At 48.1% G+C, this 17,046-nt stretch overlaps 2 protein-coding genes and 1 long non-coding RNA gene across 15 annotated transcripts in view; 1 reads left to right on the forward strand and 2 right to left on the reverse strand.

Annotated features, from left to right (window-relative positions):
• The window catches only part of zbtb16a (zinc finger and BTB domain containing 16a), a 75,097-nt gene extending 71,086 nt beyond the window's left edge, over positions 1-4,011 (reverse strand). Inside the window, exons 1-2 of one of the 4 annotated variants that reach the window (XM_029847929.1) lie at positions 3,888-4,011; positions 27-1,350 (exon numbers count right to left, since the gene is read on the reverse strand). In XM_029847929.1, the coding sequence (XP_029703789.1) occupies positions 27-1,261 (1,235 nt within the window). In that variant the 5' untranslated portion in view covers positions 1,262-1,350; positions 3,888-4,011. Of the gene's footprint in view, positions 1-26; positions 1,351-1,675; positions 2,562-2,674; positions 3,163-3,215; positions 3,857-3,887 lie in introns of those variants that run through there. The other 3 variants (XM_029847933.1, XM_029847930.1, XM_029847932.1) reach the window with 3 other exon arrangements.
• On the forward strand, positions 2,930-4,711 carry LOC115252583 (uncharacterized). The gene is made up of 2 exons (XR_003890920.1): positions 2,930-3,047; positions 4,006-4,711. It is a non-coding gene; the product is annotated as an uncharacterized lncRNA (long non-coding RNA).
• Positions 4,712-13,862: 9,151 nt separating this feature from the next.
• Positions 13,863-17,046, reverse strand: part of ncam1a (neural cell adhesion molecule 1a) — a 109,861-nt gene continuing 106,677 nt past the window's right edge. For 8 of the 10 annotated variants that reach the window (XM_029848396.1, XM_029848397.1, XM_029848400.1 and 5 more), the window contains 4 exons: positions 16,672-16,879; positions 15,815-15,925; positions 15,161-15,559; positions 13,863-13,994 (listed from right to left, as the gene is read on the reverse strand). In XM_029848396.1, the coding sequence (XP_029704256.1) occupies positions 13,880-13,994; positions 15,161-15,559; positions 15,815-15,925; positions 16,672-16,879 (833 nt within the window). In that variant the 3' untranslated portion in view covers positions 13,863-13,879. The remainder of the gene's footprint in view (positions 13,995-15,160; positions 15,560-15,814; positions 15,926-16,671; positions 16,880-17,046) is intronic. The other 2 variants (XM_029848404.1, XM_029848409.1) reach the window with 1 other exon arrangement.

Here is a 17,046-nt window from a genome sequence, read left to right on the forward strand (position 1 = left end):
AGCGAGAAGAGAGGACGCCGTCTTACCTGTGCTGCTCCACAGCTTCGTTATCGGGCAGCTCCGCGTTACAAACGTTACACCGTTCGTGCTGATTCCTGCCGTCGGGCTTCAGGCCTCCCGCCAGCTCCCCCAGCTTACTAAAGAACTCCCTCTGGATGAAGCTCTGAGGCAGGAGCCCCCCGTAGGCACTGAAGTCCATCGACATAGCCAGGGCAGGGGACATGGGCAGGGCGGAGGCCATGGACGCCGGCATGGACAGGATGGCGTCCGATTTGTGGTTGATAGGAAGTGAGTAGAGCGAAGCCAGGTGCTTCTCCGTCACCCCGGCCATCGCCTCCAATCCCATCTGGCTGACGTCCACCGGGTGGTCACCCATGCTGTCGTCCCGAACGTAATGGAGCTCGCGGGCGCTGGTGATCACACTGCTCCTGGTTGGCGTTCCTGGGCCATCTCGGTTTTTGTCCTCCCCGCCGCGCTCTCCGTTGCTGGAGGCGCTGGACTCCATGTTGGGGGAGCTGTCGTGGCCATTGCCGCCCATGTCCACCTGCATCATCTCAGTCTTGATGTCAGTCATCAGGTGGTGGGAGTTCCCGTGAATCAGCTGCTCGCCGCCGAAGCCCTGCTGGAGCAGAGACTGTCCGATACTCATCAGGCTGTCCACAGCGGCTTTGGTGGGGCTGAGGGCGGAGACACTGTAGGAGGTGGAGACAGAAGGACTCTGGTCCACTGAGCCAGTCATGACCGAGTTGTGGGTATTGGACAGATAGGAGCTTTCCATGGAATGTTTTTTGGAGGCCTTTGCTCCATTCACGCCCTTGCGCTCATCGTCCTCTTCCGTGCTGCCGTCGTTGATGTTGACCTCCCCCTCGTTCTCGTCGGAGGACTGGATGGTCTCCAGGATCTTCAGACATTGCTCTTCCAAGTACTCGATCTCCAGGATCTCTGCTGCATACAGGAGGTCATCTAGATCCTCCACCTTGGCCTGGAGCGTGGCAGTGTAAGCGTACTCCAAAATCTGCTGAAAGGTCTTTGGTGAGAGGAAGTCCAGGGTGTAGTGCTGGCTGCTGCGGTGGAACAGGATCTCAAACATTTTGCTGGTGCAGGCGAGCACAGTCCGGTGAGCGTGGAACTCCTGCGTGTCCACCATGATGACCACGTCACAGAGGGTCCCGGCCAGGCGCATCTGGTTGGCCTTGTGCAGCAGGGCGGTGGGGTGGTTGGGGTTCTGGAGCTGGATCATACCCATCTTACTTAAATCCATGACTTTGATGTGATCCACGAGGCCGACTCATGAGGCTCGCCTTCCCCGATCAGCAGTGTCTTCAGCCCTCGTTGGAAACGCGACGAAATCTGGAGAAACAGAATAAAGCAAGAGGAAAAAATAAATCAGTTCCAACAAAACCAGTGAATCCAGTCCGACACAAACCGCAAAACACACATTCAGCCGTTACGTTCTGAAGATTAACTAAATGTATGTACTTAAAAGAATACCGCTGTTTATTCTGCAAATGGAGAGTGTGAAATCGGGAGTTTCAGATTGCAAAAACATCCTGCAGGGATGGTAAACAGTCGGCCCACTGCGCACACGCATTGTTCATTTAAAAAAGAAAGTCAGTGGAGAGTATTGACTGTATATTTCTGAGGAGACAATTTGTGAGGCGTCTTGCAGGCTCACCATGAATACCAATCAGCCCCACGTATGTCACTTTAAAACGGTGTCTTCATTGGCCGCCTGACAGGAGTACAGGCGGCCAAACAAGTACGAATTGAGAGTTTTTATTTCTCGCTGATGCTCCGCTCACAAAGGCCGTCGGCAGCCTTTTCTGAAATTAAATAGCATCTTACTCAGTATTCGCATCACAGACGGGAGCAGAGCTGTGGCCAGAAATGGATGGAGGGAGAAGCAGGAAGAGGTGAGGGCAGACAAACAGAGCAACGCTGCAGCGGCAAAGCACCAAAAAAAAACAAAAAACAACCAACAAATACCAGAAGGACTGCTCACATTCTTCTGGGTCCAAACCGTCTGTGTCCCTGCTGCTAATAAAACACCTCATATTACACATTCAGCCGCAACAGGACGCCTCTGTTCCGCAGAAATGCTCCATTCTTCCACCCAGACGCTGTTTCTGCAGCCGCAATGAAACCAACAGTCTATATTCCACAAGCATGAGTGAACGAGTGAATGGATGAGTGAATGACTGCGGCTAAGTGCCTCAATTGACCCGCATCCTCCGCAAGCTCGGATACGCCAAATATTTAACGACTCGGCCTCTTCAATGTCCCGATTTACAGCGGTCATTTTCGAACTCGGCTGCTCCGCGTTTCCTCCATTCAAACAATTTCAGAAACTTCATTTCAACCCCTTTTCTGTTTCATTTAAAGGCGAAAGATAAATACAAAGTTTGCGTGGACACTAATACGAGAGAAAATAGGAAATCTGAGGCCCAGTTGGAGTTTGAGGGGAGACAACCAGTAATCCCCAGATGTGTGAAACTAAAGCTACAGACGCTTGAAGGTGACAAACACAGGCTGATAAAAATGGACACTCCGTACTTTTTTTTTTTTTAAACCAAATCGATTAGAAGAGGAGTGTCGCGATGAAGCCACAGAGCTCCGTCCGTCGGTCAGCGGAGGTCACGCAGCCAAAAACGCGACATAAATATATTATAGGTACCCTGGAGCTCCGAGTTCTGGTCCCAGCAGATCGATGCGTGAAGCGCTCCGTGGAATCGCCGGGACACAATGGAAAGTAACTGTTGGCAGACTTTGGGACTGAAGGCGCAGCGAGCTGTGCGTGTCTAGACGGCGTTAACGTGAGCCAGACAAATTACAGCGCGCCGAGCCGGATGCGGAGCAGCGCGCATGGATCCAGGGATTCTCCTGCCTGGACGACAATGTGGATCCTGACAGGAACCAGAGGGCACAAACGCACGACCATCAGTCCAGAGGCCAGAAGACACAGCCGCCAATATTCCTGCGCGAAACGCGTCCGAGGGGACAATCCGAGAGGAAAAGTAGAGACAGACAGCGGCAGAATCAGCGCGCAGGTGGAGTTTGTTCCAGGCGGAATGACAAAAAAAGAAAAACTGGCTGCGTGTCATTAACGACGCTGCGAGGAGAGGAAGATGGACAGCACAAGGAGAGAGTGAAAGAGGGAGCGATCAGACGGTGTCGATGACAAATCAATGAACCCTCGCATCTGCTCCCAGCCTCACCCGCCCGCTGATTATTGGAGTTCAATCAAACATTTGGTTTCCTGTCAATCAGCGCGGCTGGCCCACGTTAAAGACCCGTGTCCACGGTCCTCCTCATGATGTCATCACGGTTAAAAGAGCCACACTGGTGCGCCTCATCTCAAGGACGGCCAGAAACCAAAAATACCCCCCCCCCCTTAAAAAAAATCTGAGTCTTTCTTAATTTGACTCAGCTCGGGCAAATACGATTTCTCTTTCCGGGAAAGTGACATGAGGCGCGGCGTCATATTTTGTCTGGCTCCCGGTGGAAGAGCCAGACCTCACGTCCTCTGGCTGCGATCCCCAGAATACTAAACCAGACCGGGAGGAGGGGGGCTTACGTCAAAACCCCTAAAATGTCTACAATAAACGCGTGAATGTAAAGTTGGAAGGGCGCAGGTAAACACCGCTTCCATTCAGCGCTCCGCTGCGCACGTCCAACGCGGCTGTCACACTCTGGTTGTGGCTAGTGTTAACTTCAGCGGGAGGTTGAACGGGGACACGCAGCACGACCCTCCATATCCCCCCTCCCGGCGCTGCAAATGCATCAAAACATCCACATGGTGAATGAAAGTGCGTGGAGAAAACGGCGGCAGACGCGCACAAAGCGGCGGCTCCAACCTGCAGCCGCGTCTCGCACGGTTCGGTACTCACCAGAGTTGCACGTTTCGATTCCGTAAAGAGTCGGGGGGAGTGGGGCTACAGCATAGTAAGGCAGTTCGCAGTACCCGCTCTCTCAGCACGCACTAACTCCTTTCTTCTCTCGCCTTAGCAAATCAACACGGCGCTGACGTCAACGCAGCCGCGCAGCGCTGCGCTCCGCACGCACAAACATTACGAAAGTGAGACACCTAGGGGGCTGTCTCATGTCACACGGCCGCGATCAAGTCAGACCGGGAGATGAGCGACACCGTCTGCAGCCTCCAGACGGGCCAGAGCCGAGGGAGCACCGGGAGGAAGAGTCCCGGCCTTCCTCCTCCTCATTTTACCCTGAAAACTGGTTTATGAAACTTTGATTCAGGCGATTCGGAGCAGAACCGAGCTGCCACTCAGGTCGCACCAGGTTTTTAATCGTCATTAGAATTTTTGTTGGGTTTTGGATTAATATTTCCCCAAATAAAAAGACACAAACGGAAACACAGGTAACAGGACATGACATCACGGAGGCGCCGCGGTCACGTGGCAGGCAGGTGAACGTTCAACAGGTGCAGGTTCACCTCAAAGAAGCCCAAAACCTGTCCTCTAGAACCACTTTGGGACTTAATCTGACTGTTCACTTTTTCCTCAAAAGGCATTGATATGTTGGGTGTTTTTTAAGTCCAGATGAACAAAATTTAATGGAATTTTAAATGATTTAAGAACCCGAATCGAGACACAATGGTCGTAACAGAAACAGCATAGTGATCATCATGCAGCTAAATTGGTTTTCAGGACATTAACTAAGCCCAAATGTCTTCCATCATGACTTTATTTGTCCTTATTTGACCAAAAAGCAGACGATCCATGAGAGGAACACACCATTAGTCTTCTAGAGTGCAACTTGTCGTGAGGACGATCACAAACTGCATGTTTGATTCCACTTTTTGTTTTGTTTCCCCTCTATTGTCCCGTCTCTTAAGTGCTTCTCCGACGTGGACGTCTTCAGAACGTCTCCCTGTCGGTGATTTACTTTGGATTTTTGAAGTGCCGGCTGAGCTCGGAGGCTCCGGCAGCTCTGAAACGGCGTCTGAACTTGTTTGCTATCGAGATGTATTTTGGTTTTAAGAACGTGTTGAATGAGGAGGCGCGTTTGTAAAGACGCAGCAGATCACCCTGATCCTGACCCCGGCCAGTGAGGACGAGACCGGTCTGTCTCTCCAAAGCTGTTTTCTACATTTGAACTGCATTTGAAGCTGGATTTTGAACCATTTGGTAGCGTTTGTCCGTTTAAGTCACATCTGGAGGAGGTTTCTGTCGTGTCCACACTTGGTTGGACATCTGGAGGCTGTAGAGTATTGAGGATCATCTCTACCACAGAATTCGTTTAACTTCCTGTTTTATTCCCTATTATTCCCATTACGATCCTTCATAGTCTGAGTTGGATCCTGTAGGCCATTGGTCGCGTCCACATTTAGGTTTCTGGAGTTGTGGTTTGGACTCTATCAGAGATGCTGATGTGAAGAAAAGATCTGGCTGCAGTTTCCACTGATCAACAGGTCTGCAGACGCGCTCCTGCTTCCAGCAAAGGTTTGAAAGAGGCTTTCAGGGAATCTCATTTCCTTTAAAATAGAGAGCTGCTCTGGGAATTTTTAGATTCATGCAGGCGCGGATCACAGAGCGCTTCATTACCTTTGAGCTGTGTGCTGCGCAGGCTTACCCGCGGATAAAGAAAAAGGCACTCCCTTAATCTGGCAATAATCCACCATTTTATGGAGGAAGATGAAGATGAGGGCTAAATTATAAAAAGCAGATCATCGCTGCATTTAAAAATAACACGGAGAGTTAGACAGAGATCAGGCGCCCGGAGGAAGTTTGGTTTGTGCTTTTATTAAGCAGCGTGGTGATTCAGAGGACAGTTTCCTTTCTTTTATTCTGTCCTGGAGCAAATCTGTAAATACAGTCTGGAATGTCTGCGTCTTTATGTTAAATGAACACTGAGGCGTCGATGGTAGACCCCGAGGATTTGCCTGTGCATCAGTTACTGGTTCAGATGGAGTATTTTCAGTTGTGAAAATAATCAGGACAAAATGGTCTAATTAATTTTTACAATGTTATCCCTCCAAAGAACCGACAGAGAAAGCTAAAAGAGGAGTTAAGCTGTTCCATTTAAACACCTGAAAAACGTAGGTTTTCCTTTAAAGGAGTGAAATAAACGCACCGTTTTATTCTCCTCCTGCTCCAGTTACGTTTGAATCTTCTTCCCTGATCAGAGAATTAAAATAACTTTTTACAAAATTGTGAAAGAGAGAATTTTGGGGGTAAAATGCAAACAAAACAGCAGGTCTGAGAAACACTTTTGTCCCAAGGAAATAAAGTTTTGCAGGTTAACATGTTTGCAGCTCTGCTGACCAGAAACCCCCCATTGTCTGTACTCTCAGAAAGAGTGTGTGTGTGTGTGTGGGTGTGTGTGTGTGTGTGGGTGTGTGTAGGCCTCACACAGTGGACCTTTGTGAAACTCTGGCCATGCAGCCACACTGAATGGACTCTTTTTACACTTGTGTAAACCTGGGGGGCATCTCCGGCACTGAGGCCACACCCCTCTGACCCTTGACCCTCACCTCCGACCTCTGCTGGATTTAGTCGGGAAGTAGTTTCTTGCTTGCCATGTGCTCACTACTGGAGGCAAAAGTCACAGCTAGGAACTCGTTTTATACCTTCGGAGTTTAAAAGCAACAGGGCTGATAATTCGGTTAATGGACTGAAAAGAGCAGTGAGAATTCATGATCCACCAAAAATTGCTAATGTAAAAAAATGAAAAGTGTCATTTTCTGCTCATGAGAGAATGTGAGGTCAGAGATCAATAGACTTTCTCTCTGAAAGCAGAGGCAAAACCTGAAAAGTGTCATTTTTGAGCCATTCACACGGAATCAAGGAGTCAATTTCCGATAAATTTAAAGAAAAAAACATTTTCCCACGTGGCCTCAGTCCTCTTTCCTTCTTCCTTCTGTCTGTGCTTCTGGTTTTATCAGTCTTTAAAACTAATTAACCGAACAATAAAATGTGCAGTGTTGCTCTGACGCAACACCGTCTAATCTGCAAAGTAACGATTAACTAAAATAATGCGACAGGTAAAAAGTGGAATAATCGACTTTTAAAGACGCAGAAAACAGAAATTTGTCCAGAGTGATTTTTACTTCATCAAACACTTAAAGGTACCTTAGCTTTATGTCTGATTTCATAGTCTCATCTGTGAGAAACCCACATCTGTTTAAAGTCTTCTGACCTCTGAACGACCACACGCACGCACGCACGCACGCACGTGCACGCTCCGTCAGACCTGTTCAGGTTAATGGCTTGAATTACCATGTTGACCCAGGTGTTTTATTTACCGAGTGTCTGTTTACTTCTTCATTCCAGACCTTCACCTGCAGCTCAGAGGACAAACTGCAGAGCTTAAAACAATCCTGAGGATCAATAACAGCTCTGACAGACGAACGGACGGACGGACGGGCCGACCCGACCAGCTCAGGCTGTGTGGTCAGTTTCAGGTGAACATACCTTCAGCTCCGTCATCAATGGGCCACCGTAACCTTAGACTGACCGAAAGGTGTGACGTCGCAATAAAACCAGCCCATTTACCTTGTCTGTCCCACTATAGCAGCTCATAATAATAATAATAATAACAATAATAATAATAATAACAATAATAATAATAATAATAATAATAATAATAATAATAATAACAACAACAACAATAATAATAATAATAATAATAATAATAATAATAATAATAATAATAATAATAATAATAATAATAATGGGAGATGACTAAGCTGTGTAAAAGGCTTAACTATCCAGGTGGATCTGCTCCAGACTGATGGATTCAACCATCAGGCTCAGACCTTCACCTGGGTCATTTTCTCATCAACCATTGACAAATTTGAACTCCTTAGCAGAGAAAGGAGGAGGAGGGGGAGGAGGGAAAGGAGGAGGAGGAGGGTGAGAAGGAAATGGAGAAGGGGGAGAAAGAGGAGGAGGAGAAGGGGGAGGAGGAGGAGGAGGGGGAGAAGGAGATGGAGAAGGGGGGAAAGAGGAGGAGGGGGAGAAGGAGGAGGAGGAGGAGGGGGGAGGAGGGGAGAGGAAGGAGCCCTGGGTGCTGTCTGACAGGAGATCGATTTCCTCCTGCCTTAGGTTCTCCTCCTCATCGGTACAGTCAGAGAGGCACACACACACACACACACACACAAACACACACACACGCACACACACACACACACACACACACACACACACACACACACACACAATAAATCATTTCAGTTTCCCCCCCTGACACAAACCTACACTTCATATTTGTTCCAGTGTCTGTAAAACAAGTTAAAGGTGTTTCCTGAGCGATAGTTTATGGTGTTGTTATTCCAGCTGCAGCCAGAGGAGGCGATAGTGAGCTAATGTGCCTCCAACTGTAGTTTCAGTGATAATAAATAAATAGTAAACCATGAAACGAGGATTTCTTTAAAAAGGGTTCAGCCTTTTGTGATGGGAGAACCAGCAACTCACTGGTGCCTCTCAAGGCAGCGTATGGTATTACAAGATAATGGTGATCACACGATTCTTCCAACACACACACACACACACACACAATGAAAGATGTCCTGTCCAGACCAGAAGAGATCAGACTAGATAAAATCAGACAAACCAGATAAGATCAGACCAGACCCAACCAGATTAGATGGGACCATGTAAGGTCAGACCAGACCAGATGAGAACAGGCCAGAACAGTTCAGAACAAACTGATTTGATCTGATCTCATCTGGTCCTGTCTGGTCCAGATGAGATCAGATTAAATCAATTTAGACCAGACCAGATAGATCAGTTCACTCCAGTGCAGTTCAGATGAGACCAGTTCAAACCAGTTCAGACAAGACCAGATCAAACAAATCCAGACCAGATCAGTTCAGAACACACAAGACCAGTTCAAATGAGACCAGTTCAAACCAGTTCAGACAAGACCAGAGCAAACGAGTCCAGACCAGGTCAGTTCAGACCACACAAGGCCAGTTCAGATGAGACCAGTTCAAACCAGTCCAGACAAGACCAGAGCAAACGAGTCCAGACCAGGTCAGTTCAGACCACACAAGGCCAGTTCAGATGAGACCAGAGTAGTTCAGGTGGGATCAGATCGGACCAACTTAGACCAGACCAGATGAGACCAGTTCAGACCACTTCGGACCAGAGCAGCTCCTCAGACCTGTGCTGGTCTCCATTGTTGTGCGGCTGCTTTCCAGCTCTTGAGTCTTTAGTGCTGGAGCGGTGGAGCGATGCTAATGGTAATCACCTCATACTGCTGCTGGTGCTGCTGGGAAATGAAGGCCTGAGCGCCACAGGAAGCAGCTCCCACTAATCCCGCAACACTCCCTTATTCCCATCTCCATCGCATCCAACAAGTAGGAAGTCTGAGACAAATGCTGCAACCTGATGGTCGTTGCTGCTCCAAAGTTCTGCCCCGGAAACACCTTCTGGGTCTGGACAGGATGGAAGATCCAGAGCGGGACAGAGGAGCTTCAGGAGCTTTCCTACCTGTTGTCCTAGCCGTTCCTCGGCCTGAGGACCAGAGCGGATAACAGAAGCGGCAGCTGCAGCCTCCAGCTGAGAGGCCCGACTATTCATTTAAACGCGGTTTTGTTCCACTGAAGAGGTGAAGTGGGAAGCTATTCCTTTGAAGATCCGCTGATCCAGAAATAATAAAAGAAGCCGCCGCTTTGAGTTTCTGTAAAACTCAACTTTTATCATCTTGCGGATGTTTTAAAAAAAGCTATATTAACATCTCCCTGAAACGCTTCCTGTTTAGTTTCCTGTTCCAACCTGGGAGGAAACCAAGGAAATACTGGAAACATAAATGGATCGACTGGTTAGTTCAGATGTGTTTTAATTATAATAAATCATCATTTTCACTGTGATTATTTTATAACACAGAAGCAGAACAGGCGGAAAGACAAAGAACATGTGTGTGTGTGTGTGTGTGTGATGGCGGTTTTTAAATGTGGCCTCTTTGATATGAAGGGTGAGAGTTTAGCGAAGTCTCTGCTGTTGTTAACAGTTATTTATTCAGACGGGACAAACAAACAGGAAATGAAAACCTCTCATTTCCTTCCTGCTTCCTGTTCCCGCGTACTGCAGAAACAGTTCCAGAAGAGCTGCTGAGGCTTCGCTTCACCTCCACGTCCAACTTCATCCTAGTTTCTGTGTTCAGGTCAGGACTGACGTGTCCAAACACGTCACACGTTTGTTCAGAAACGGAGAAAAGCTTCATTAAGTGCAAAACGTTTACTGATTAACTCATTACCACCCAAGTGTGTGTGTGTGTGTGTAGGAAGATAACCAGACTGGACCATTGTCGTGGTGTTTGTGGCCAATATTTACGTTCTCAGAGGAACATCTGAGCAGCAGGAAGTGTCCTTCAGAGCTGGAAAAAAATGGTCAAAGAAATCTGGTTTAATCCCAACAAACCATCCGGGTACTCTTCGGTCTGAATCTACACGCTATCAGCATTTGTCCATTTCTGCAGTAAATTCTTCAGCGAATGAAGAGAAACAAATAAAACAAAACAAAACTGTGAGGTTAAAAGTCAAATTTAACTTTGAAGACCTGGAATAAAGTCATTAAGTAAAAGTTCTTCAAACTGTTGTTACCTGTCAACCTGAAACTTCTCTGTTCTAAAGTAACCGTCACATTAACCTGGTGAGAAACAACAGAAGAGACTGGAGCTCAACAATTACGGGATATATAAATTCAAAAGAAATTAGTGGATTTAATCTGCCACCTGGTGGAAAATCGCGGTACTACATTACTTTAAAAAACGAAGCGATTTCAAGTTGTAAATATGAGTTCATCAGCACAGATGGATCAAAATGATCTATTATCACAATTATATATCATGATTCACCTCTAGAATAACGTACATGTTCAAGATTCATCACATTTGTCTGTAAATCTACAAATATGTGTAAATCTACAAATATGTTGCTAGAATTAGACTCCCGCCTAGTGGTCGGAATAGTCAACTGCATGCTTCGAACAAGAAAAGAAAAATCCTTATTTTTAACACTCTACACTTCAGTATCGTATAATTCATAATTTCAGATTAATATCTTGGTTATATTTTAGTTTTGATGTTTATTTATCTTATGTATGCTGTTTTAACAAACTTTATGGGATTAAAGTAATGATTCATAAACAATCATGGGTATATTTGATTTCTTTAGAGTTTAGTTCCGATTATTTATTCTACTCTTGTTGCTGCACTTCTGAAGAACATTGCTGATGCACAAAAAAAACCCCAGCCATTTGAGACTCAACCCATCAGTTGAAATTATTCACAAAGGCTAAAATCAAATAATCAAATCCTATTTTAAAATACACAGCGATGTAAAAAAAAACAACTCATATTTTCTGCTCTGGAAAAACAAACTGTCTTCAAAATTATTCAGCTGATTTGGGAAGATTAACATTTTTGTATTTTGACCTCGGCTACATGTTTTTTCCTCTGAAAAATTAATCGTATGGGTAATAAATTCGCAATTTCTTTTCTGGCCGAAAAAAAAAAGAAAAAGATTTTCACACCAATTTCCAGCAGAAACAATTTATTTCACCACTTTTATTTGAAAATGACATTTTTCCCCCTTGAAACAAACAGAAAAAGGAAAGTTTGTGAAACAAGTTACACGAGATTTGAAGGCTTGCATCAACAGGAAGAGCTGAAACGCGAGTTTCTGGCAGCGTTCAGGTGTTTCAGAGACGTCGGACCAACGAAGCGTCGCCGCTTCTCATTTCAGGCTCTTTTCTGCAGCTTTTGCCTGCATTTTTCCCATGTGTTTAATAACCCAGACATTCTCTGAACCTTCAGCTGTTTATATATGAAGAGACAATAATAAATACATATGAACATGTGTGTGTGGTGTGTTTAACCAAGACGGATGATTCAATGTCTGAGATGTGTTATAACACGTCTGACGCCCGCAGAATCGCAACAAATTCATTTACAAATAAAATGGTTCCATCAAGGCGTCAAAATATTGACGACGAATTAACATTGTGGTTGTTTTTGAAGAATTAGTGTTTATTCTGAAAAAGCACGAGGGTTGTGTTATTAACGTGTTATAACTGTCCTAACTTCCAGCGGCAGAACATATGAAATGAGAAATGGGGACTTGGCGGAGAAAATGGACGTGATTGAAAGGCACTGCAGAGCTTCAGTTCCTCGACGTTGCTTCACATCATCATCATCATCATCATCATCATCATCATCACCATCATCATCATCATCATTAGCTACATTATTCCTACAGGCTCACACACTCGCAGCGTTCTGCCCTGCGGTCTAACGAGGGAGAACGCGGCACACGCAGAAGATCGCCGGGCGGAACCTTCAGCAGAGCAACGGCGTCGCCAGAAACACCCGTTTTGACCTCCATCCTGGTTGGTCAGAAGCTCCTTTAACAGCTTCAGGGGTTACATTCATCTACAGAACGGCGTCGCGGTTTAGGCCGAATCTCGATCGGTCCGATGGACCCAGTCAGGTTCTGGTCAGACAGGAAGGCCTGGTGAGAGTGGTGAGCAGAGGAACTCTCTCACATCTCCTCTACGTTCCTTCACTGTGTGATGAATCCTCAGACAGGCCGTGACAGCAGAGCCTTTAAGAACATCAGTGAACAATAGTGGCACAGAGAAGGCAGCGATGTGAAGCAGACAGGGGTCAGCACGGTGGTTAGCAGAAGCTTCTGGGTCTTCAGGCAAACGCAGGGAGGTTCTGCTGCATAAAGACTTCAGGAAACGATGAGCGCGCGTGTGTGTGTGTGTGTGCGTGTGTGTGTGGAGAATAAACCTACATCTAGTGTGTGTTCAGGACAGAGCATTTAAACGCAGTCTCACAGAACGTCTCAAGGTGGACGAACCACAACCGAGAGGTCAAGGAGGCTGGACACAGAAGAAGGAGGTAGAAGAAGAGGAAGGATAAACGTAAGATGGAGCCACAGGTGGCTGCGGAGGTGAACGCAGATTTGTCTTCACATCGCTTCCACCTGAACAGGTCCCAGATCAAAGTGGTGCTAACAGCCAACAGCTAAGCTAACAGCCCAGACGGCATCTCTGGCTCATTTTAAAGGTCTTAATCTGAACCTGCCGAACTTCCCTTTCTCTTGTCTCGTTTGGGCTACGGCAGCGCACTAGTGCCCCCTAGTGGTGACAGACGGCTGCGACAATAATCAAAGTGCACGTCGTCCATGACAAACCCAACATTTGGACCCAGGATGGGCAGCCTGAAACTAAATGAGGCTTTAAAAACATGTTTCCAGAACGGTTCGAAACTGACGTAAAGAAGAGAGAAAAATAAAACCGGACAATATGAACGAAACGCCTCTCAAAATATACAGATGAATCCATTTGCGCACTGCGAGGTGATGAATTTGAATACAAAACTCTGAACCTAGTCTTAACTTAGGAGACCAGCAAGTTTCTGGACTGGATCAGAACCACCCAGAGAAAGAAGGGAGTCAAATGTCGACAACATTTACAGAAAAAAAAAACAAAAAAAAACGGGCATGCTAACGTTCTAAACACTAACCCTGGAAACAAGATGTTCAACAAGCTACACGGGCATTTCTGCGCATTATTTAAACAACAACAACAACAACCACAACACCAACAACCACAACAACAACAACAACAACAAAAGAGCCAAAGTGGTGCCGATGCGCGTGCTGCATGGAGGGAACGGGTGGTGAAGCCTTCTGATCCGCGTGGAAGCTAATCTGTGAACTCAGTAATCTAAGACGGCCCGAGGCCGCGTGCACCAGCTCTCGCTCTTTAGCGTTGCTGTTGTTGTTTTCTGGTGATGGGAAAGGAAGGGGGGAGTCATGTGGTCAACGCTCCGATCTCCCCGTAACTGCGACCCCTCCTTCCCCAAACCCAACCCCCCCCCACCCCCCTCGCTCCCGCTGCTGGGAACATTACGCTTTGCTTTCGTTGCCGTTCATCTGAGGAGCCTCGTTAGGAACCGTCTTCACCTCCGCTGTGGTGTTCTTCACCTCCGTCTCGCCTTTGGTGTGATCGTCCTTCTTAGCACTTTTGGGGAGAAGGAGAGAGCGAGAGACACAGAGAGAGAGAGAGAGTGTTAACAATCACTCGTTCTCTGGAGTGTCGGCTCTGAGCCGCCTTTTGTGTCTTTTTCCCGAGAAAGAGGGAAAAACATGCACGATGCTTTGAGGGAATTTGTTTCCCCCTCCTGGAACTGAAAGCGTTTCACACATAATGGGATCGGAACGGCTATCCGAGCCAGACATCAAACAGGAGAACATGGATGTCACAGCTATTTCCAGGGAACAATGAAAGCTGATGCGGAATGAGACGTGCCGCTACAGTACACACAAAGAAAGATGGAGGCAGAACCTACGACACACAAGAGGATTACGAACAAACACTTCGGATCCGGTTACACGAACTTTACCTGCAGCTACCATCGGATCAGCACCAGCTGCTCCCAAACTTTACCTTCTTACTTGTAGAACCTGGCCGATGGGACACGATAAACTCGACTTAAGTGCACAAAAGCGTGGGAAAAAAAGCCAAATCGCTGAGTCATGCTGAAAGTTGTGACTCAAGCTACGAAGGGAGCGGTTAATGAAGATCGGTGGATCGGGGAGAAGGTCAGGAGGCGCCATCAGAGGAGGAGGCAGGCTCTCCAACGTCTGGAGATGAAGATGTGACCTCGGGACTGTGGATCAGGACATGATCCTGCAGTTCCAGGCGGCGGAACGTGTCAGCGCGGTCGGATCGGCAACCAGAGCAGCCGTCACCAAGACGACGCCGAGCTGCTTCTAACGAGCTCCTCGCGCTCCGTCACTGACACCTTCCGACCAGATGAGCGAACAAACCGGGGGGTGATGGAGGGAGAAGAGCTCGTCAGCGCTTCCTCAATAAAAGCTCCTCCCCTTCCTCCCTAGCAAACCTCCACTCAGAGGAACGTTAATATTCGCTCTGACTCCGCCCCCCGATGAGACGCTCGCCACGTCAAACCATCTGTGATGGGGACAGAGACGATGTAGAGGAGGAAGAACGAGCAAAGACACAGGCGTCGGCGGCGTGCAGGCATGCGCTGGTTCATGCAGGCGGGAAGTGAGAGAAGACGACTCCGACCTTCTCGGAAGGGTTTTGGAAAAACGCCTTTGGGTGTGGCGAGACGGGAGGTCGGAGGCGTCTTTTCACACAGAAGGAGGGGTGAAGGTTCATACTCAGGTCGGCCTGGCGGCTCGTGCGCCCTCTGCGACTCCGTGCTCGGCACTTGGGGCGCGTCATCGCGGGCGCCCGCTGGGTTGAGCTGGGTCTGTGAGTCGCCGGCAGCAGCTGCGGGTGTGGCGGCCGGTTCTGAGAGACCTGGGTTGGACGAAGGGGGACCTTCGGGTGTATCGTTAAGGTCAACCAGGGGCCCAACATCAGGTTGGGGGTTATCAGAACCGGACTGGGCAGCTGCAGGGCTGCTTTTGGGGGAGGATTTGGAGGTTATTGTTGGACCGGCGGCGCCGGCGGTTAGCGTGGCGCTCTGTGCTGTGCTAAAGTTCTCAGCTACTGAGTTAGCAGCGGTGGAGGGGAGCGAAGTGACCACCAGTGAGGTGGCGTCGGCACTGGCGGGCCTGTTTGTGTGAGGGAGGGGAGAGAAGGAGTGGGTGAGGGGGGGCAGATGGGGGGAAAAAGTGAAGAGAAAAAAAAGGTTGAAACGTAAATAAGAGTGCAGTTCGGGGTGTAAAGAAAGCAGGATTCTGCTGGGAAGACCTCAAAACCACCCAGTTTAATATTAGCAACAGAATCTGGAGAAGCTAACAAAGCCACCATAAAGCAAAGATGCTGATGCCGGGATGCTTGGCTAGCTGGTTCTGTTGGCTACTCACTCTGGTTCTGTCAGAGGCGTGGTCTCGTTTGGCTCCGTGGGACCCCCGGCCTGGCTGGTTGGATTTTCTTCTGTTCTCACCTCAACGATGGGCTCCTTAGACTCGTCCTTCCTGTCGGCGGAGGTCAGCGGACACTTAGCACGCTACCACACTGCTATGCTAACATCAGCAGCGCAGACACCGCCTCGCCGAGGGCAGATGTGGTGTCGCTAGCCTGTGTTAGCGCTAACTATTGGATCAAGAGTCACAGAATTTTACCATAGTGGACTTTCTCATCGGGAACATAAAGAAATGTAAACAAAGGGAAGATTGCCTGAATTGGCGATGAAGGAGAAGTGGTGATAAATAGGCCGGAACAAGCCAAACAGTGTGAAACAAGCAGCCGTGATTCTCATTCCAACCTTCTGCTTTCATTTCCCCTCAGGGGATTCGCCGCTCGTCGTGTCTGCCGACATCACACGGCGCTCTGAGCTTTAAAGGTTCGCTAACAGGCAGCGACAACGCTGGTGCTAAATGATTCATCTGTCTGACGTGACGGCCTGAAATATTCATTTGTTGTGCTTTGTTGTGAAGTTCATCGCATCCAAAACGAGCCGAGTACGTCGGCCTGTTGAACACGGGCTTGATCAAAGCGACGCCGGCGGACGCTCCGCTGTTTATGAAGTGGAATCGCTCTTCTCAGCTGGAATCTATTAGCCGCAACCCAACAAAACATCTCACTTCATCGGTGGAAAAAGGCCTTTCTTCTGTGAACCCAGTCAAAAAGTTCCTTTTTTTCCCCATAGTGGGACAGATTTGGTGAAAAGATGGGTATAAATAAGAGAACAGGGGCTCATCTACGGCCCAGGGGGACTCACGTGAAGGCGGCCTTGCCCTCCTCCATGTCTTTCGCCTTGGCGCCGGGTCCGGCCTTCCCACACAGGTTCACGGCGATGCACATGAGGAGCCCGCACTTGTTCAGGAAGTAGCAGGTGACGTCGACGCCCACCAGCAGCAGGAAAAAGACCACGATGAGGATTCCTACGATGGCTCCCGTCCCCATGCTGGAACCGGCACCGGAAGCACCTGGAAGACAAAGTCCAGGAGACACAAGCACAGCAGGCGGGAAAGGTGAGAAGAAAGAAGGGATTGGTGTGAAGAAGAGGGGGGAGAAAGTCAGAAAAGAAGAAAAGAAGGGGAGTTGTGATGAGGACTGCAGCCCAGATCTGTGTCATCCGATTCAGAATTCTGTT

This window comes from Takifugu rubripes, chromosome 15 (genome assembly GCF_901000725.2).
Source record: "Takifugu rubripes chromosome 15, fTakRub1.2, whole genome shotgun sequence".
Classification (NCBI taxonomy): Eukaryota; Metazoa; Chordata; class Actinopteri; order Tetraodontiformes; family Tetraodontidae; genus Takifugu; species Takifugu rubripes.